The sequence below is a fragment of the Condylura cristata genome, unplaced genomic scaffold, assembly GCF_000260355.1.
Source record: "Condylura cristata isolate star-nosed mole 26May11 unplaced genomic scaffold, ConCri1.0 scaffold00005, whole genome shotgun sequence".
NCBI classification, from domain to species: Eukaryota; Metazoa; Chordata; class Mammalia; order Eulipotyphla; family Talpidae; genus Condylura; species Condylura cristata.
Genome location: NW_004567106.1, coordinates 33,788,660 through 33,811,669, shown reverse-complemented (window position 1 = coordinate 33,811,669; position 23,010 = coordinate 33,788,660). Strand labels below are relative to the sequence as shown.

The following is a 23,010-nucleotide window of genomic DNA, read 5'->3' as shown; positions in this document are numbered from 1 at the left end:
ACCCTCTCCACTTCCAGCCCCTCCTATTCTGAAAAATCATACCTGGGATAAAAAAAAAAGGGATAGGGACATTGGAGGTGACTAATGGAAAGATGACAGGATTGAGGAAGGAGGTGTAGAGGGAGCTAACAGAGCCATGGAAGAGTGCAAGTCACCAAGGAAAACTGACCTGTTTGAAGGTTTATTTGTCATATGACTTCCTTTAAGAAGTAAATCAGGCCCTCCCTGGTGACACAAAGGGTTAGGATGCAGCACTACAAGCTAGCCTCAGCCACTTCAGTGCAAGTTCGATCCCCAACCCAGGAGGTGATCCACATGGCACAGCAGATCTCTCCTGTCTCACCCGCTGCTCCCCTTAGCAGTGTACTTCATTGATCTGCCTATTCTGCTCTCCACTCTGTCTCTGGTGAAGCCTCTCACTGCCCCTACACCTCTGGGCTGTACCCCAGTTCTATATGTATAAATAAATAAATCTTTTTTAAAAATACATACTAAAAAAGTAAAACAACAGGTTTGTTTTTGTTTTGTTTTGTTTTGTTTTTTTCAAGATTTATTTATTTATTTGTGCATACAGAACTGGAGTACAGACCAGAGGCTCAGGGGCGGTGAGAGGCTTCACCAGAGACAGAGTGGGGAGCAGAACAGGCAGATCTACGAAGTACACTGCTGAGGGGAGCAGCGGGCGGGCCAGGAGAGGTCTGGCTCGCCATGTGGTCTCCTCCGGGGCAGGCGGCAGGCGGGAATCGAACTCATGCGGAAGTGGTTTCAGATTCTCAGTACTGTGCTTTAACCCGCTGCGCCACCAGGGAGGGCCTGTTTTGTTTTTTTAAATCTTGGTCTTCTGAATACCAAGAACTATAGGCAAGACGTCTAATTCAAGGCATGTCATAGTTTGCTAGGGCTGCCATCACAAAATACCAGAAGCCAGGGTATGCAAAACAATCCAAATGTATTGCCTTACAGCCATGAAGGCTAGTAGTCTGTGATCAAGATGTTAGCAAGATGGTTTCTCCCAAGGAATATGAAAATCTGTTCTACACCTTTGTCCTCGCAAGGAACACAATCCTTGTGTTCCTTCCTTGCCTTGTAGCTTTTTTCTACCATCTTGCAAAGCAGTAACAGCATGCTACAGTACTGTACCACTCTGTACTTGTTTCTGTGAGTTTATCAACTCTAAGCACTTTATACATGCATTTATCTTTTTGTCACTGGCTTATTTCACTTAACATAATACCCTTAAGTTTCATCCATTTGTAGCATGTGTCAAAATTGCCTTCTTCCCTCAAGGCTAAATAATATCCCATAATATAAATATACCACATTTTGTTTCTTGAAATTCAAATATAACTAGGCATCCCACATTTTTACTTGCTAAATCTGGCAATGAAATAATAGTCCAAATACATGAATCTAGATAAACATTTTCTAGAAAATAAATCAGAAGAGGGGTTTATCCCAGGGTTGTTGATGAGAGGAACTCAGGAACATAGCTCACTACATTTTTCTTCTGTGATTTGTCAGAGAAAAGTAACCTAAATGAATCCCAACTTTGTCATCACTACCCATTAGAAGCTCTAGATCTGGAGTCCGTACTTATGTGAGGTCTTTAAAGTTATGTCATGTGCTTTAGGTATATGTACTTCTTTATGGGGAAAAGAATGCCAAGGAGTTCAAGAGGCACCTTATTAACTAAGGACATATCTCTGTTTTCAGGGAAGGCATTTTTGCTGGGAGTTTACATATTACTATATTTTCAGTAATAGATTTTCTGATTATCTAAACTAAAAAATGGAAATGACTTCAGCAAATTTAAAAGAGAAGAAAGTGTGCCTGTTTCTGAAGCAGTCCTTTCAAATGAGGCGTGAACATAATGCCATGCATTCCACATCTTTCACAGAAGCTAAATGGAAGCCAGTTCATGGATGATGCTGATCTTTGGGAATTTCCTGATGACAGTTAAAGTCAACAAACATATGAGCCCATAAAGAGAAAGATTAGAAGGAATAAGTGAAAAATGCAGAGGGCAATTCTTAGGTAATAATCTTACTGCCAGTAAGGGAAAAAAAATGATCACTTTGATAACTACTACTTCATTTTTTTCTTTAGAAATCTTTCATCAATTTACCAACAGCTATTTCTAATGAGCTTGACTGGCCCCAACTCTCTGGCACTACTGGATTTCTGGACTCCACTGGCAGGTAAGTGTGTCCGCATAGCCTCAAACATTTCTGTGAAAGAAAAAACGAAAGATGCTGCTTGCTTCTCAGTTGCTGCAGTGGGTTGTAATGTGGTGAGCTGTAATGAAAATTACATTTTAGCAGCATGGCAGGAGGGAAGATGCCTGATTCAGGGACATAGAGTTGACCTTTGATGGAAAACACTCAAGTACATCACTGATTTTTCTGATTCAAAGGACAAAGAAGCTTTCTTACTTACTTTCAGAAATTAATGTTTATAAAGGTAATCGTTAAAATTTATTGACAAGTCTAAAGAAACTGGAATCATTCTGTAGCCAGTGCTCTGGATTTGAAGGAGAGACAAGCCACGGCAAATTTTAATGACACACAAATCTGAGTTGGCTATGTGGCTGGGTGTTAATTTAAGATCAGAGTTACTCTTCCTGGGTCCTGTACATGATGGGAACCAATTTGTGATAACTGCTGGGGATTTTATAATAATACTGGAACTGAGAAAATAATATTTAAGTACCCTCCACTCAATACAATTATCTATATATAAAAATATCTGGAAGTGTCTCTTCATTAAGGCTGTTATAATAATAGCAAGAAAATAAGTTAGGAATTAAAAATGACCACAGTTTACTGTAATTTTTTTTTAAGATTTATTTATTTGTACATACAGAGTTGAGGTACAGGCTAGAGTTTCAGGGGCAGTGAGAGGCTTCACCAGAAAAAGAGTGGGGAGCAGAACAGGCAGATCTTCGAAGTACACTGTTAAGGGGAGCAGCGGGCGGGTCAGGAGAGGTCTGCCTCGCCATGTGGTCACCTCTGGGGCAGGCGGGAATCGAACTCATGTGGAAGTGGCTTTAGCTTCTCGGTGCAGTGCTTTAACCTGCTGTGCCACCAGGGAGGGCCCAGTTTACTGTATTTTTAATGGACATCTAAAATCACATATGAATCCTATAAAACTCAGTTACATCCTCACTTAAATCTTATAAAGTTGCTAGGAAGGGAATAGCAGCCCAATGTTTAAAATTAACTGCCAAGCAGTCCAAATCTTTACTGAAGTCTCTCAAAGAATGTAAAAGTGATCCATTTATTATGGCAAATAAAATTGATCAATCTTATTTCCTCACATGTTCCCATTTCCACATCTGCTGGAATAAATTTTCTCAAAAACTACTGAAACTTAGCTTCTGCTCTCAAGCAGATGCTGCTTGGTTTTGTTTAGTCATTGTCTCATTTCCTTTCTCCACCTGTTCTGTCTTCACACAAAAGATTTCCTCCTTCATCAATCCCTTAGCAGTTTCCCCCATCAGGTATCAGAACCCTGTAGGCAGACAAAGCTTCCTTGGAAGAATAGCAGTGTGATAAAAGAAGAAGGAAAATGTGTGAAGTTTCAGACATAAAGAGCTTATAATTCTTCTAAGAACTGTATCCAAACCTGATACCGTGTCACAAGGGAAGTGACCAGCTAGGTATGACTTATGTGAAAATTATCTATATCCTGAGTCTGTTGACTCAGTACCTTTTGTGTTAAGTTTCATATTACTGCTTTCAAAAGCTCATAGTCCACACCAACATTTAGTGTTGCTCTTAATCCATTGCTTTCCCAAGGAGCTACACATCACAGCTTGTTATCCAACTACCCTGCAGTAGCTTTCCTCCGAATGTGTTTGTGCGGAGAGTATGGGGACATCAAAATATCCTACTGTCCTTCTGTGAGTGCTCTTTTGTCTCGTATGTTTTGTACCTTTATTCTCTGCCAGTTAACTGGAATGATCAAGAATGTATTTGACCTCTTTTGATAGAAAAGGAAATATGAGTTACAATGGGTTCTCCCATTAAGCAGAAATATAGGCGTTATGACTCCCTCTTGTATAACCATTCAGTATGGACCTCATAACAGCAGTTACCTTTAAACTACCTCAGATGCTGTCATGTAAGTTTTATCTTCAGATAAACTATGGTAAGCCAATATTGTAAAAGAAAAAAGTTGTGAAGTGTGAACAAAATAATAAAAAGAAATCAGCATATGATAAAGGTCTTCTTCTGGTAGAATCAGGAGATTGAAAAGAATATTGACCTAGAAGCGGTATTCATAAGAACTGCAAATGGATTTCATGGGCATTTTGAACAAATGAATCCAAATGCCTGTCAACACAGAACAGAATTTACAGATTTCTCTATTCAAATATATCTCTAGAATGTATTGCCTATTATCTGTGATCATCCTCCTGCTTTGACTATTAACATGCTCTTTGAAAAATGTACCTTTGCAAGCAAAAAGATAAAATTGGTGAGAAGAGAGGGTTGTTTTCCTTTCCTTGTCCCATTATGCCCTCACCCCTCAAACTGTAATATCTCCTTTATGATAATAATGTAATTCTAATTGAAATTGCATGCATGCATTAGAAGACAAACATAACTCCTCAGTTTTACAAATCTTTATGTGCTTCATTTAATTAGACATTAACAGAATCTGTCCTTGTGACTCTTGAGCTTCAGAAAATTCAATATCCCTTCAAACCATGTGTTTTCTTTAGTTTTCCAATGTGATTCAAAAAGCAATTGAATAAGTAAAAAGGAAAAAATAACTCACTTCTGTAATGTTGATAGCTTTGGGGCTGGAAGATGGTCCGGAGGAGGGAGTACTATTAGCTTTAAATGGAAAGAAAAAGTATTTTTAAAAGATTAAAAACAGTATTTTGTATTCAGATCACCTGCAAAAGTAATTAATGTAACTCAAAATCCTAAGTAAATTATAGAAACCACAGCTTATGACACAATTTAGAAAGATGAGAAATGATAGCAAAACTTCAGGAAGGAATAATTTCTTGTTGAAAAGCAGTATCTGAAATGTCAGAGCCCCATGAGTGAATGTGTCCTAGTGGGAGAAAGACTATGTACAGAAACAAGGGTTTTAGTTAAGGGTGACCCTAAGTACAACATTTAACATACCCAGGCCCCATTTATATGATGACATTAAGTTGTACCAGGTGATGGCTGAAGTTCTCTGGTGTTCCAGTTTAGTGATTATAGGGCAGTGTCATAAAGAAGTCCATAAAGAAGTCCATATCCTCTTTGTGTATATAATGCTGCATGATTTAGAAGCATTGAAGAAACTGCTGCCGTAAGATGCTTCTGCTTCTCTCCACCAAATGTACATTTCTCCTCCCCTTAACTACTGAGCCTTGAGAAAAGACATAGCCAATTTTATGGGTCAGAGCTGAAATGCTCTAGGAACATTTCGCCAGGGCAGAATGCCTAGTAAGTTCATGCTTAGTAAGTCTTGGATTGTGTGATACCAGATGCTTAACTGGTTATTAATTAAAGTGGTACTCCATTATTGTCCTTTATGTACGCTATTTCCTCCAAGCATACCCCAGAAGGAAACAGCTAACCCCAAATTCTTTTTTTTTTAATTTTTTTTTTTTTTTATTTGTACATACAGAACTGGGGTACAGGCCAGAGGCTCAGGGGTGGTGAGAGGCTTCACCAGAGACAGAGGGGGAGCAGAACAGGCAGATCGATAAAGTACACTGCTGAGGGGAGCAGCGGGCGGGTCAGGAGAGGTCTGCCACGCCATGTGGTCGCCTCCGGGGCAGGCGGGGATCGAACTCATGCAGAAGTGGCTTTAGCTTCTCGGTGCAGTGCTTTAACTCGCTGCGCCACCAGGGAGGGCCCTAACCCCAAATTCTTAACAAAAAAAAAATACTTTCTGATGAGGTGACCACATCTAAAAACTGCATTTAAGTCTGTCCAAACTCCTTCTTCTGAATGTGGGGCCAAGAAATAGTACAATGAGTGGGGTTCCTTAGGCTGGGGCCAAGTGTTAGGCAAGTTCTTCAAAGGTGGGATCTGTAAGAGACTGGAAGGAAAAAGAGAGCAGCTGGACTTTAAAGAAGTCAATAAGCAGCTGAAGTTAAGCATAAAGATCATGAAAGCTAAAAGAATCAAAAAAGTTACCATATCAAGCTACAGAGATAAGAAATGAAAAAGGAAGTGGACAAGCCAGATGAAATTTTTAGAGTAAAGGTTGCTACTACCTCTGACTTAAATTTGCTTTATAAGCTATAAATGAAGCAAAGACTATTCAAGGACATTTAAACACATGTCTTTGTTGAGAAGGTGTCCTAGAATCAGAGTGTGAAAAGTTATCTATTCTCTCCCACCAACAGACATTATGTGAGAGAACAATTTTGAAATGCAGTGTATAACTCCAAACCAAGTCACTTGGGGTATTAAAAACAGAAAATTGGAGAGAAGGGATTTGCAGCTATGATTTGCTAACCTAATTTCATGTTTAAAAAAAGACACATAAGTACTAAACACTAATGGACTTAATAACCTTATTAAACCCATTATTCAAAAATTACATGTGACATAATTGCAAATTATTAGCCATCTTAAAATTATACTTTGCAAAACAATTAGCCAGAGAGTTGGTCATTTGAAGTTGGGTGAGGTTGATCGGAAGAATGTATAACAGAGGTTTTCCAAGTGTGACCCATGACCCTCTAGGAGGGTAAAGACCCTTTCTGGGAGTCCACAAAGTAAATATTATTTTGACAGCAATATTAAAACAATACTTACCTTTTGCACTGTGGAATCATTTGCACAAAAGCAATAATAGGTAAAACCGCTAGCATCTGAGCATGAATCAACACAGTAATTCTAGAAATGGTCTTCACACTAACACACTCCTGGTTTAAAAAAGAGGGATATAGTCCCTTAAAAACATGACCTATGTGATAGATGTGGTGACATCTGAGAGGTCGTGATCCTATACCTCTGAATTATGTACAATGTTGTAAACTAATGTTACTTCATTAAGTATACTGAGTTTCATGGGACTCCATTTTTTATTTAAAAACACTATGAAACAAACTAAGATTATTCAAATTTGAATATATGGCAGATGTTTTATCTAAAACAAATGAAATATGTTTGTCACTTCTAGGAAAACAACTGACATACTGATTGGTTATCGTAAATTTTAGACTTTAAAAAAATTTGAATTTTAGAAAACTTGCATTTTCTACTATGAACTTGACTACATCCTAAGACTCAAAGACTTTTCTAATGAAATACTTAGTGTTAGCAACAAATATGATTTTTCAACATTAGGTCATAAAATGCATCAACATTTGGAATAGCTGCATAACTCAGTGAACCAATATTTTCTAAATGACTAGTGGGTAATATATTAAATCACACCTGGAGAACAGATTCATTGAAAGTGCAAAATAGACCAATGAATTTTAATATAACATGGTGCTGAAATTCATTGATATAATTTCAGATTCCATTTTATAGATAATCATCTTTAAGAAACTACCACTTGTCATGTCCTGGCATATCTAAAAAGCATATTAAAATACCACTCCCTTTTCAAATTATATGTGTAAGGCCAGAATGCCTCATATTTTTCCATTAAATAAATATTTAAAAAGACAAATATCAAATCAAATAAGAAAACAGGAGAATCCAATTGTCTTTATTAAGTTAGGCATTTAAAAGCTCTGCAGAAACATAAACCAATGTCATCCTTCCTACTAATTGGAGGCATAGGCATTACAAAATATTTTTCCAGAAAAAAATTTTTTAACTTACAATGACTTTATTATGTTTGTTTCAAATGAATTAATAATTAGATGTTCTTTCAAATTTCTAATACACAAATATGATAGCTGTAACTCACATAAATAAGCCCTTTCTGGGTTCTTCAATAATTTTAAAAATGTAAGTCATTACAAAAAAAACCTGTCATTCCAGAAGGTGAGTATAAAAAAGAACAGAGGTCAAGGTGTGCCAGCATTTAAAGATGTGGGAAAAGAAAACTGAAAAGTAGCAGTCCTAAAAGTAGAAAGAAAACAGTTTAGGGGAGAAGGAGTGAACAAAGTGTTTCCATTGGAGATGGATCATCAGAGAAGGCTATTAGAGGCAAGAGAACCAGGGACGATCTCTGGGTGCTGAAGACTGTGACCCTGAGAAGACTTTGACTGGAAATGTTTCAGTGGGGCAAATACGGGAGCATGGTAGGAGAGAATAGGTTTAGAAAATATGAAGGAAATGCATGTGAGTATGAACACCTTTTAAACAAGTTTTACTATTAAAGGAGAAGAGAAATGGATAATAGCTGGTAGAAAGTGACAGATCTGGAAGATACTATTAGACTAGAAATCACACAGTATGTGTAACAATAAGACAGTTCATAAGAGGTGGATGAAGGAGGGAAGTCCTAAAAAAGCAAGATGGGATGGACATGGGGACACTGCCCTGGGCAGGAAGGACCTTCAGCAGACACTCTGGTATCACCCAAGCAAGCTTGCTGTCATGTGACAAACTTCCTCATTTGATCTTCCTCTGTGTCCTACTTATTTTTATTTTTTTTTTACTCAAATCATAAATATATGTTCTTTCTACAAAAAAATTTTGAGGTAAATAAAATTAAAAAACTTCCCCCCGTTATCAATATATTGTTAAATATTCATACCCTTTACATGCATATATTTGTATATAAGGAAATACTTTGTTGGGATTTTTCTCATAAGTGACATCATACTATTATTGTCAAATAAATGTTTCACCTTATATTGTTTTTTGAAGCAAACTCTATTCTTATTTAATTCTGAATAATACTTCATGAGATGTTTGTTTTATTCTACCATTAATAAACAGTCAACTTATTTCCAGATCTTCTAATTCAATAATTCCAATAATGCTTTGTCTCTGTATGAATACATATGTGGATTTCTTTAGGAAAAAATATCTGGATCATAGCACATTTTTTAATTTTATAATCTCTTCAAAAGGATTAGGCCAATTTATATTTCCACAAATAGTATAAAAAATTTATTTCCCACACACCAGCCAATACTGAATATTGCCAACCTTCTTAATTTTTTCAAATCTAAAAAAATTTCCTGTTTCTCTAATGTTCTGATTGTTAGTAAGGTAAGTCTGAGTATCTTTTTATGAACATTTGCCCTCCTCTTTTCCTGCCTTATTAATCCCTTTCAGGCTTCAACTCCCACCACTTAAAGGTAGTTCTTCGATACAGCCATTTGATTCTCTCTTGTGCTGCTTCATACCAGTGTCACCTTCACTTGTCATAACTGTTTACTCATTGCCCCCTACCAACTCACTCCACTATGCCCTGCACCCTGACTCTGACACCTCAAATGGAGAAGTCATGCTTACCTTTGTACTGTGGCCCTAACCCAGCACATTATGAGGCACCATAGTGGTAGGTACTCAATAAAATCAGTTAGGAAAATTCATAATAAAATCACTTACATCTACAGAACACTTTGCAATCTGCATTTTATCAAATTGCCGAAATCAAATAAGATTTGCAGGATTCACATTTCAGGGAAAATGCTAGGGACAATAGAAAAAGGAGCATAAAAAGGCAGGAATTAAATCTCCATTTGCATGATGTGATGCATGTAAAATCAATGTAATGTATACCTATGGGAAAAAAATTTAAATAATAAATTAATCAAAACAGAGGCCAAGGGATGCCAACATCTAAAAAATATAAAAATCTAACTTTTTTTAGATTTGAAAACATTAAAAAGGTTGTCAATATTTAGTATTGACTGGGGTGTGGGAAAAAAATATTTTCTTGCACTATTTCTGGGAATATAAATTGGCCTAATCCTTTTGGAAAAATTATAAAATTTTTTTTAAAATGTACTGTGGGCCCTCCCTGGTGGCGCAGCGGGTTAAAGCACTGCACTGAGAAGCTAAAGCCACTTCCGCATGAGTTCGATTCCCGCCTGCCCCAGAGGTGACCACATGGCGCGGCAGACCTCTCCTGACCCGTCCACTGCTCCCCTCAGCAGTGTATTTCATCGATCTGCCTGTTCTGCTCCCCACTCTGTCTCTGGTGAAGCCTCTCCCCACCCCTGAGCCTCTGGCCTGTACCCCCATTCTGTGTGTACAAATAAATAAATCTTTAAAAAATAAAAATTAAAAAAATAAAAATAAAATGTACTGTGATCCAGATTTTTTTTTTCTAAATTGGAGAAAAAGTAAATTAAAACTACCAATTGGTAGCTAGGTAGAAAGAATAAAGTAAGGAGGTATCTGCTAACAAGTGAATTTGGTCAATAATAGATAAATCAAGACTTGCTTTGACTTTTTATCCAGAACCTACATTGATTATAGTTAATAAACAACCTCTGAATTGACCTAGTAAAATCTATGTAATGAGTTGAAACTGCAATTTCAGATCATCAATGCTCAAACAACAGATCATACAGAAAACTCAACATCTTTCAAAACTGTTTCATGAAACAGTACTTCCATAAGAGGTTAAAGGATTTTGCACACATTTTTTAACATTTCTGGGTCAAATAAGTCTTGGAAATTATGGTTTAAATACAAAGAAGCAAGTTCATTTAGTGTAAGACTTATCACAATCTTTAATAAACCAGAAGACTTAGTATATCTCCAAGACGTAATACAAAAGATTTCCTAAACTTATTTGACCACAGAATTATGAATAATCTGTGTGTGTTTGTGTGCATTGAGAAAGAGATAGCTCAAGAAACTACTGTTTCAGAGAGCACCCTTTGAGAAATGCAGATTAGATTATTAAAATAATTTTCCATGTTATATCATCTTTCAGTTTTATGAGTATTCAAAGATTTAAATTTCTCAGGTTTTTAACAATCTTATGATTACCCTGATGCAGTTACCTAAAATCAAATCTGGGGCTGGAATAGCCAGGATGGAGAGACTTATAACTGCTATAAGCTTAGAGAACACTAGAAGAAGGGATCTTAGTGGGAGGTTAACTTAACAGGTAAGAAGCCTTGTCTGAGTGCTGCAGCTCATGAATTATTGAACAGTGTGGCCAGGAAATCTATTTCCCTATGCTATTTTGCTGCTCAAAATTCAAAATCTATCATGCCGTCTTGCTAATTTTTTCATGTCTGAACTCCTAAGACCTCCTCTACAGGCATCCTCACCCCTGCTCACACCCCTGCATAATTAGTGCATTACTAGACTCTCTGAATATACAGTCATATTCTGCATGTTTATCCCCCTCTGAAAGTGAAATTTTGTTTGCTCTGTAGTGCAGTGAATTTGGGGTTAGTCAGCACTCTGAGATGTGCCTAGTATCAAAGGACTAGAAGCAATGTTGAAAGTTCTTTAATCCACCTCCATGGCCCCATGCTGTCCTGACCTCATTCACATCAGAAAGATATCAATCTTTTATTTTTTAACCTTCTGGCAATCGAGTCCCTGGATAAAGCCTGTCTAGTATCTAAGTTATCCAATTTTATCCTGATCCACACCCCTGGCCTAACCTTTCATATCAAATGTTACCATTTATTCCTCACCAAACTTGCTACTAGCCTTCCAAAGCCAGTCTTTTTCTTTTGTGTGTGGGGAGGGAGGGGGTGTCTTATTTCCTAAGATTCAACTTACTAGGGTTTCAGAATTTATACCCACTATCAGTGCCTCTGGAGAGAGTCAAAATAGGCTGGAAACTTCACCAGAACCTGGAATATCACTGTTTTGATTAATATCACACACTTGGTTCATCCCCAAAACTTCTAATTCACTGAGACTTTTGGTAAATTTTGTGGACTGTGCTTTGTGTCAACATAGGAGGCACGATTTTTTTTTCTAGTTTTAAATCAGCTCCTTAAGTTGATTATTATTTGTCAAGATTATTCTTGAGGTGCATTCTTTATTACACTCTTTGTTTTGTTTTGATTTTCTTTCAGTTGTAGTGAAATGAGAAGGAGGCTCTAGGATAAAATGGTATTTTGCTTATACCTGCCCATACTGGGGAAAGCAAATAGCAGTTGTTCTGTCTAACAGTTACCTATTTAGTTTTCTGTGAATTTTTTAACTATTAAAATAGAGTTTGTAAATATCTTTATGCAATCCAAAGGAGAAAGACAAATGCCACATGGCATTGCTCCTATGTGCAATATAGAGAAACAAAGCAAAATCAGACAAAACCAAACCAAAATCAAATCCTAGAAATCTTACTGTAAAGCTTACGCTACCTCTGAGGGGTAGAGAAAGTGGAAAGCAAAGAAGGGTGCACAATGGACTATGGTGGGGACTGTGGTACCTTGGTGGTGAATATAGCATGGTGACGTGCATCTGAAGGCATAGGATCCTCTGTTTCTGAATTATATATAGTTTTATAAACCAAAGATACTAAAATAAATAAAAACAAACAGGGAGATAAATGGATTAAATATGTGTGGATAGCAGATCTTGTTTGCAATATGTAAATATAGACAATTCTTATTTTCGTAATTTTAATTACTAAAATGAGACTATATAGAACATGTTGTTCTTAGATATATTAATTCCTGTATCACATAATAAAAATAATGTTTTTAAATTCTTATTAAACATTGGGTTATAAAATCATATGGGTTTTAGGTAGACATCATTATAATTCAACATCTGTATATTCTATGTTATGTATACCACTGAAAGTCTAACTTCATTCTTCACCATGCAACTGAATTTTAAAATTCAAAATCTGACCACTGTGTCCTCTCATGAAATGCCTGTACTTTGGTCTTCCAATATATAGAACTAGTAAAACTGGGCCCTTTTTTCATATCTATATCTATCTATCTATCTATCTATCTATCTATATATATATATATATATATATATAATTTATATATATAATTTTATATATATATATATTTTCTTACATTATTCTGCTTTTTTCTCAGTTGTAATCCTTATGGAGCTCCCACCACCACTTCACCCATGTGCCATGACCTAGTCCCATGTGCTCTTCCCACCCCAGTTTGATCTTTTCCCCTTCTCTTTCCTCATAGAATGTCTCTGGTTTGTAGTTGTTAGTTGGTGTTTTTTTTTTTTACTTTATTAAAATTACTGTTTTTTCCCCTGATTCCTTCCATTCCTGCTATGAGTGAACCCATGTTTTCCAGATCCATCCATGTTGCTGCAAATGGCATGAGTGTATATTTTTGATTGCTGAGTAATATTCCATTGTGTATATATACCTCATCTTCTAGATCCAGTCATCTATTTTTAGGCATTTGGATTGACTCCACATCTTCCTTACTGTAAATAGAGCAACAATAAACATAGGGGTGCAGGAGTCCTTTTGAATTATTATTTTTGTGTCCTTTGGGTAAATACCTAGGAATGGAATTCTGGATCATATGGAAGCTCCATTTTTAGCAGTCTGAGAAACCTCCACACAGTTTTCCATAGTGGTTGTAGAGGTTTGCATTCCCACTGGCATTGTGGCACAATGATATACAAAGAGCTGATGAAACTCAACAAATATAAAGTTAACAACCCAAACAAAAAATGGGAAGAAGAGCTACAAAAACACTTCTCCAAAGTGGAAATGCAGATGGCCAACAGACATGTGAAAAATGTTCAGCATCACTTGTAATAAGGTAAATGTAAATCAAAACCACAATGAGATACCACCTTACCCCAGTGAGAATTGCACATATTGAAAAAACAAGCAACAATAAATGTTGACAAGGGTGTGTACCTTCCAACCTTCCTCCTGGTGTTGACACTAATGTCTTGAGCATTGGGAGCTGTGAGAAAGAATACTCAGTAACAGAAATGGCCTCTTCTACTAAGCCATGTGACAGGATTTTGATTTGAAAAATAGAGGAGAGAAGAAGCAAAATATAACACTAGAAAGTTAAGTCTTAAGTATTAGAGAGGAAGAGGTGGGAGATTTAGAATGGCCATCACAGGATGACAACAGCTTACTGTGCATATTATTTTCAATTTGCCCTGTCAGTCCAAGTTCAGCCCACTCTGTATAAGGTAACCTTCTACCTAGCAATCTTCTTGATTTATGGACATCACAAATATTTGTAGACATAATCAAATATTATATGTAGACATACATATATTGTATTGAAGCTTCTTAAGATATTGTATTGATAACTAACTCCTCAGGACTCCTAAGCAATTTATGACAAATTCAATCCTGGAATGTATAAAAGAAATGCTGTATTTGAGAATGGAGTGAAAAAAAGAGTATTTTTGATTATGTAACATGCTTTCTAGTGCTTAGCGCAAAACATTAATATCAAAAGTCTAGATGTTATCTCTGATCAGAAATATTGATGAAACTATTCATCTGTTGGTAAAGATTTATATAATCTTGTAATAATCTGTGCAACTATATGTGCAGTATCAATATCTGTACTATTTACTCTCCATGAGAAAGTCATAGAAAAACAATAATTTGGTACATAAATTCCAATTTTAGAATTATCAAAAATGCACTCATGGCTAAATGGTAGTGACAATTACATTCCTAAAGGAACATAGCCCCTCTTTATTGGCCATGAAATTATTTTAGTATTGAACTGAAATCTAGTGCCGTTTCCCATCTGCTTTTTCAAAATATAATAGACAAGACAGAGGGCATAAATGATGTAGTTTATAAAGTATTTATTTCAGGCTTTGAGTAAGTTAGCAGATTGAACAAAGTTTTTACATCTTTCCCTTGAGAAACCTTACTAACATGACAGTAAATGAAGTTATCCACAAGGACAAAGTTCAGTGTGGAAAGCTGCATTCTAAACTGGTAAATGCAGAGAAACAACCTGATTTATACTGAAGAACCCCCAAAAGACTTAGATCTGATGTTTACAGAAAACAGTTCTAGAAATGGAAAAGAAGCTAAAACAAAACTGGTTGAAATATTGCTAAAGAAGATCCTCAGATACATTTCTAATTCTACAATTTGAGCAGTTGCCCTCCCACCCTGTACCTACCAGTGGTATTAGATTAAGGTTTATTTTCTGGAGAAGCTAAAAACCAAGAGTATGGATTATCGGGCACTAGACTCCAGTGAGGAGAGGAGCAACCTACTGAAACATTGATTCATATTGAATGCTGAGCCTATAGAGCTGACAGTCCAGTTGGTGATTTTTCCATAGAGAACACAAGATGAGATCCTTAAATCCCAGATGACAGCTGGGATTTCCTTTGAAAGTCATTTAGCAATCAAACTTTTAATTTTCAACCAGTTTCCACTTTTAAGTAGGAACCAACAAAATATCCAGGATACAAGGGACACCTTAAATATGAAATACAAAAACAAAGAGATATCTCTAATTAATATCCTATGTATAAAAAATAACTAAAATTAGTATCTTCAAAGAGAGAAAATGTTGCATTTATGAAGCAAGACTGTAAGATATTACACTATAATTAAATATCCAGAAAACAAAAAGATGAGTTGGTAATTACATTAGTGATATAAGATGATTTTCAGAAAAAAAAGGATTGAAAGATGACGTTTGAGGATATTATCCAAAAAAAAATAGAGCAAAAAGAAAAGTGATGGAAATAAGATCGAAAATTATGAGATTTAAAAGACCATCCAAATGACCCAATATCCATATAATAGGAATTCTATGGGAAAAAAAAAAAAAAGAGGAAATCATTAATGAGACAATTCAAGAACACTTCAGAACCAGTGGCATGAGTTTCTAAGTTGAAAGCATCCATCAGATGTCCTACATTATGACTGAAAATATAGCCATAACAAGCTTGTTTTCATGACATTTCAAAACACTTGGAACAAGATACCGTGACAGGCTCTTAAAGGATTAATACAGAGAAATGCTTCAGACAACAGTGGGTCGCTTGGAGCCAATGGATTCATTCCTCCAAACTTCTGGGGAGAAATGACTTTAACCTAGAATTCCATAACTATCAGCTTTGATTACCTCATTGTGTAACCAAGTACTCCAAATTTCAGTAGCTTTAAACAATAGCCACTTTTACTGTATCTCAGAGTTTAGGGACATCAGGAATTCAGCAGAGCTCGACCAGCCAACTTTTTCTCCAAGTGACATTAATCATGCTTACCCAGTGGTTGGACTGGACTGGAAGGCCCATGATGCCTCCATTTACATGACTGGTATCTGGAAAGAGGCATCTAGAAGACTAAGTTCACTGGCTCCTCTTCATTGCCTTTAAAGAATTACTAGACTTTAATTTTTGAGCAGGTTTGAGTTCACAGAAAAATTGAAAAGAAAGCATAAGAGTTTTCATATACTCTCTCATTTCCTTCTCAATTTCTCCTATATAACATGTATATTTCTAGTACTTTGCTACAAATTAAAAGCCAATGCTTATACATTATTCTTTTTCAAACTCAATTGAATTTGCTATGAAGCAGCTGCAGCTAGCTTCACAATGCTGCACTTTTACCCATTGCAACACAAGGAAGGGCCCTGATGCATTATTCTTTTTTTTTTTTAAGATTTATTTATTTATGCATACAGAACTAGTATAGACCAGAGTTTCAGGGGCGATGAGAGGATTCACTGGAGAAGAGTGGGGAGCAGAACAGGCAGATTGACAAAGTACACTGCTGAGGGGAGCAGCAAACCAGATGAGAGAGGTCTGCTGTGCCATGTGGGTCACCTCCCTGGCCAGGGATCAAACTCATTTGAACTCCCTATGAAGCAGCTGCAGCTAGCTTCATATTGCTGCACTTTAACCCATTGCACCACCAGAAAGGGCCTTGATACATTATTCTTTTTTTTTTTTTAAGATTATTTATTTAAACAGAACTGGGGACCAGCCAGAGATGCCAAGGCGATGAGGGGCTTCACCAGAGACAAAGTGGGGAACAGAACAGGCAGATCGACAAAGTACACTGCTGAGTTGAGTAGCGGATAGGTCAGGAGAGGTCTGCAGTACTATGTGGATTACCTCTGGGGCCTGAGGTCAAACTTGGCACGGAAGCAGCTGCGGCCAGCTTGCAGTGCTGCATCCCAACCCTTTGATCCATCAGGGAGGGCCCACCTGATGCATCATTCTTAACCAAAGCTCATAGTTCACATTATTATTCATTCTTTGTGTTATACATGTATGGGACTTGAAATCCCATATGCATAACTAGTTGACCTGTATCCACCATCACTGTGTAGTATAGGTTAGTTTCACAACCTTAGGAAATCCCTATTAAACCTACTCCATCCATCTCTTCAAGTCTCTGACAACCACTAACCTTTGTACTATCTCCTTGGTTTGTGTGGAAAACTTTTTTTTTTTTTTTCATTTTACAACATGTTATTATTCAGTTTTTTCTTGTCTTTTCATGGCTTAGTAGCTCATTTCTTTTTATTGCTGAACAGTAATATTCCATCATGCATATGTACCACAGCTTATTCATCCATTCACCTACTGAAGGACATCTTGTTTGCTGCCATTGTAGGGCATTTTTACATAATGTCCCTGGCAGGGTGGATCAGCATTCCAAGAGACCACAGTTACTAAGCACTTTTTAAGTCAGGCCACAACTGTCATAGTGTCACTTCCACCATATGGCACTGACCAGGAAAATCAGGTCAGACAAGATTTCAGGTTGGGAGTATCAAAAACAATGAAATCATCTTTAGTCTGCCATATCAGTCAATAAGAGGCAAACCCTGAGGTCCTGGAGAACAACTCCTCCCATCTGTTGGTAACTTATTAAAAATAATGTTAATCTTGTCTTGGGTTCCTCTTTTTTAACAAAACACTTGCCTATACCAGAAATCTAGTAGAAGTATTAGTAAAAGGAGCACATAGTACATAGTAGTTTACAAATCCAAAAATCTCTTCTCTAAAAATATTTAGAATATTATTTTCCAAGCAAGTTTCCTATCCTGGGTATGTCAGGACTAGCTTTATATATTAAGATACTTAAATGAAACTATGTGAGCTCAGAGAATAAGAGAAGGTTACTACTATTTTCTACTTGAAGATTTTCTTTAACAAGTCTTATTAATCTTAATTTTATTTATACTTAAGGTGTATGCTATGCTTCTGGACCCACCATCCACCACCAGCAACCAAGAATTAAAGAATTTTTCTTTTTTTTAAAGATTTATTTATTTATGCATACAGAACTGGGGTACAAGTCAGAGGTACAGGGGGTGAGAGGATTCATCAGAGACAGAGTGGAGAGCAGAAAAGGCAGATTGATGAAGTAAACTACTGAGGAGATCAGTGGGTGGGTCAGGAGAGGTCTGCCACGCCATGTGTCACCAACCTGGCCAGGGATTGAACTTGTGCTGCAGTGGCTGCAATAGCTTCATAGTGCTGTGCCTTAGCCTGTTGCACCACCAGGGATTTTCCAAGAATTTTTTCAATAAATAGTTTTGGGCAAATTGGAAACCCACAAGCAGAAGAATGAAATAAGACTGCTTTCTCAGCCATACATAAAAATTAATCATGAATCAAAGACTGGGCTAAGACCAGAGATCGTAACATACACAGAGGAAAACACAGGCGCAATGGTTCACAGCTTTGGCTTTGGGGAAGGTTTTGGGAACTCATCTGCAATGGCAAGTGAAACTAAAGAAAAAATAAACATATGGAACTATATGAAGTTAAAACACTTCTATACAGGGAAAGAAACTAGCATTAAAACAAGACCCCCATACCACATGGAAGGAAATTTTTCACATCATCTGGTTAGTGACTAGTACTCAAAATCTCCAAAAAAATGTATACAACTCAACAATGAGAAAACAAAGCAATCAAAAAACGAGCAGAAGATCTAAATAGACACTTCTTCCCCAAAGAAGATAGATAAATTGCTTACAGGTATATGAAAAATTGCTCGTCATCATTGATCAACAAGATACCAACTCACCCTTGTGAGAATGGCACATATCAGAAAAAAAAAAAAAAAACAGAAAAAATGTTGGCAAGGGTGTAGACAAAAAGGAGCCCTTGTGCACTGTTGGTGGGAGTGCAGAGTGGTGTAAGCCCTATAGAGGATAGTATGGGGCTTTCTAAGAACATGTAAAATAGATCTACCATATGACCCAGCAATCTCTCCCTAAGATATGTGTCAGAAGAATGCAAAAGCATTAATTTGAAAGGAGACATAACCTCCTCTATGTTATCCAGTGCACTGTAAACAATAAATTATGGGGAATAAAAACAATATTCACTGACAGGCAAATAAGAAGATGTGATATGTGCACACAGTGGACTGTACTCACCTATAACAATATTCCTGCCATTTGCAACAACATGGATAGAGCTGGAGCAATTACGCTAAGAAAAATTAATCAGAAGGAGGAAGACAAATATTAGATGATTTCTCTCATGCGTTGAGTATATAGAAATAAAAGGACAGTTGAAAGCAAACCTATAAAATCTTACCATAGAATTGAGGTTATCAAGGGGACGGGATGGGCACAAAATAGGAAGGGGACTCCTGGTCTGTAGTGGAGAATTATTGGTGCTTGGTGGTAAGCATGCTATGATAACATCAATTTGTAGAGATGTAAATCTATACACCTAAAATACATAAAGCATTGCAAATATACGTTACCTCAATAAACATATTTTTTAAAGTAAATCAATAGGCTCCAGGAGAGACTTCCACAAGACACGATTAATAAAATGTATGATATATGGGGGCATATTGAGAGGACATCAAATAATTGTAAATGATCTGAGGGTGCATTGATGAAAAAATGCTTAGAAAATTAAGCATTGAGATAAAAGGCAGCTGTTATCTCCAGGGAAGTAAAAGAGTTGTGAAGGGAAGCAAAAGCAACCATAGTTTTTTTTAAATTGTGAATAACTTAAATCCTCCTCTTGAGAGTGGAAAATGCATAGATAATGAAAAAGACTAAAAATTGAGACGTAACCTTAAAAATATGTTATTTAGGAATAAAATACTGACTCAGCCAATTAAGATTGATATTAGTTGCCTCCGGTAATGTAGAAATGGGGAGGGAGGAAGAGTGAGAAATTGCTATTTATCACCACAAGTCTTAGAGACTTAAATACTTAAATTATTTGGAAATACCAGGCTCACAGCTCAAATTCTCATTTCAGTGAGGCTTATTCCGACTACTTAATCCTGGTTGCTCTGCCTCCATTTTTTAAATATCGTTTGGACATGTCATCCTCTGTAATTTTCCTACTGATGATTTGTAAATTTTTTTCTGCTAGAATGTCAGTAGCACAGGAACAAGGATCTTTATTTTTTTCATTTATCGCTTGTCTCAGGTATCAAAGACAGTGCCTAGAACACAATAGGGCTCTATAAATATCCCTCAAGTAAAGGAATTTGATTTTTATTTATACTATATGCATGGACAACTTTAATTTTAAAAATTAATGGAAGTCATTCACCTCAAAATCCTATAAGAATAAAACATATCACATATTATTGAAACATCTTGGTTTTCTATTGAGAGTGCCACTTTCAGTGCAGGGCAAGTGCCGAACATACTCACCTTTCTAAAGCACTGAAGCAGTTGGAAAGCACTCTAGTATGGGTGACACTTATATACATATCTTTTCAATTTAGTGATCATTTCCATAAGGTTTTGCAATATATCGTCATTGTAATGAAAAGAAGATGTAACACCTTTGAGGGATAATTGGATACTTCTGAGTTTGTTATTCATTAGTTTATGCCTGGTCATATTTCAAAAATAATTTTAGGAAGCCTCTAAACATACCCTCATGACATATCTTTTAATTAAGTTAAACTTGACAAATTAAGATAGAAAATCAAAGATGGGACAAAGAGTTAAGAAACTTGCTTAAAATTTATCCAATTACAGCCTGATGATACTGATTTTAAATTTGCCTCTACACTCTGTGTCCATTAATATGAGACTCAACTACAAGTAACAGAGATTCAGTGAATGGTGATTTAGATAATATAATGTATAGAAGTTCAGAGATGTATAGTCCAGCTCTGGTATAGAATCTCAGGTCCACTGGTCCTCAAGGATCCAGGGGCCTTCCTGTGTACACCTCTGCCTTCTCCATGTAGTACTCCTGCTAGTCCAAGATTGTGGCATTCCTGTTCTGAGCAGCAGATTAGACAAAAAGAATAAAGGAACAAGTATCACCTGTCAACTGTTTCCTAAGAAACATTTCCCAAAATTTGCCACTGGATTCTTCTACTGTATTTCATTGTCAGAAATTAGCAAAGTGACCACTTGTGACTGTAAAGGAAGTTGAGAGATGCAGTCATCCTTCTAAGCACACTTAGGTCCTAGTCAGAGTTCCATTATAGTGGACAAAAAGTCTACCATCACTTCATGACAACAAAAAGAAGAGAACATGGTCAGGTCACGGTAACTGAATTTATAAAAACAGGTAGTTTCTTGAGAGGTTTACAGTATTTTTCATTAAAAGATTAGAAAGGAAGTCTTCAATAAAAAAGAAAAATTTTGGACTTACAACTTTGATGCAGTATGGTATATTCTTACTGTTCTTATAACAACTCAATAATGCTTTGACAGTTTAGAGAAAGCATGTCTGCAGAGTTTTTATTTTCTGAGTCATTTTCACCATATTTTTCAAATTTCAATAAAAATAAATGTATTTGAATTCTATCACATGAATGCACTGATATTAACAAATGTACATACATATTTGTTGCAGAATTAAAAACTCTATTTACATGCAGTTACGGAAAAGAAACCACTGCAATCACAGAGACTACCAGAATATTTCAAGAAATGGTATGTAGCTTTCCATTTACAGCTTCACCAACTTGTCTTTAATAATTAACTTCATTTCATAAATATCACAAAAGCTAAGAATTAGATGAGATCCTCAGAATAAAGTGAACAGTCTCCCTTTCCAATACTATTATCCTCTCTGAGAGAGGGTCCCTGTGTTTGAACTTTTTACCCTCAACAAAGGAGAACAAGAACAAGATACAGTCAAGAATAGACCAAGGGAGCAGGTAAGTTCACCAACAGCAAAGCTTTAGAAAGGCCAAATACAAGGCATTCAAGGCTCAGGAGTCAAGACTTAGGCACTAGCTGAACAAGAGCTGAGCTAGTGCAAGGTAGTTGCAGAGACTCAGTCCCTCATTTCCACTGGCTTGGTATGTGTGTATATCAGTGTGTGTGTTGACTCTCGGTTTTACTAGATTCCTAAGACTGGGAAAGACATTACTAATCAACCCTGACATTGATTTCTGCTCTACTTAGTTTACACTTCAGAAGCTCCTAAACATGTCTGGCAGTCATCTTCAACATATTACACTTAGCACATAAAATTTACCATCCCTGTGCCATCTCTAACTCAAATGTTAAGAAATTTTTAAGTAACACATGTTTGAATTAGTGGTTGACCTATAAATAATGTATTTTTATAACAAATATTCTACACATTCTGTTATTCTAAGAACAATACAGGTTTTTATAATTAATAAAACAGTAGCTGCTATTTTCTGATCACTTATCAAGTGTTAATAACACTTTCTGTAAAATATTTTATCCAATCTTTTCAAAAAACTGTAAAGCAAATATTATTATATTTCTTCAGTACTAAGATACCACTGATTATAACAACTCTGGGTAGTGTCGAGGAAGGAAAAAAGAGGGGGAAAATTACAAAGCGCACATTGATTACAGCATTCGATCCAATGTCAAACGTGTTAAAATCCATTTCTTAGAATTGAGACATTATAATGATATTCACAGTGGTACAGCTGAGAAAACAGGAATTGAGAGACTAAGAACAGTGTCAGGAATCATAAAGTTAGTAAATTGCAGAACTGTATTCACACCAAGCTTGTCTCACTCCACTGCACCACCAACAAAGATAGTTGAGTCTGTGGTCAAGCTGATCTACAGGAAGAGATTAGCCTTACCTCTCTATGAATATACTCAACAGATTGGTGGAAGTTATCAATGAATGTGGCTATAAATCTGCATAGATACAAAGTGAACATTATTTTATTGCATCTTTTCTTTTTAGGGAAACATTCAGATAATTTCCAAACTCTCAGTAACTATCTATGTAAGCTATAAAAAACAAAGAG

At 36.3% G+C, this 23,010-nt stretch overlaps 1 protein-coding gene across 1 annotated transcript in view; it reads left to right on the top strand.

The window, feature by feature from the left end:
• AOAH (acyloxyacyl hydrolase (neutrophil)) overlaps positions 1-23,010 on the top strand; it is a 129,426-nt gene that overhangs the window by 66,193 nt on the left and 40,223 nt on the right. Inside the window, exons 11-13 of the mRNA XM_004676858.2 lie at positions 2,107-2,194; positions 6,640-6,643; positions 21,618-21,697. Coding sequence (XP_004676915.1) covers positions 2,107-2,194; positions 6,640-6,643; positions 21,618-21,697 — 172 coding nt within the window. The remainder of the gene's footprint in view (positions 1-2,106; positions 2,195-6,639; positions 6,644-21,617; positions 21,698-23,010) is intronic.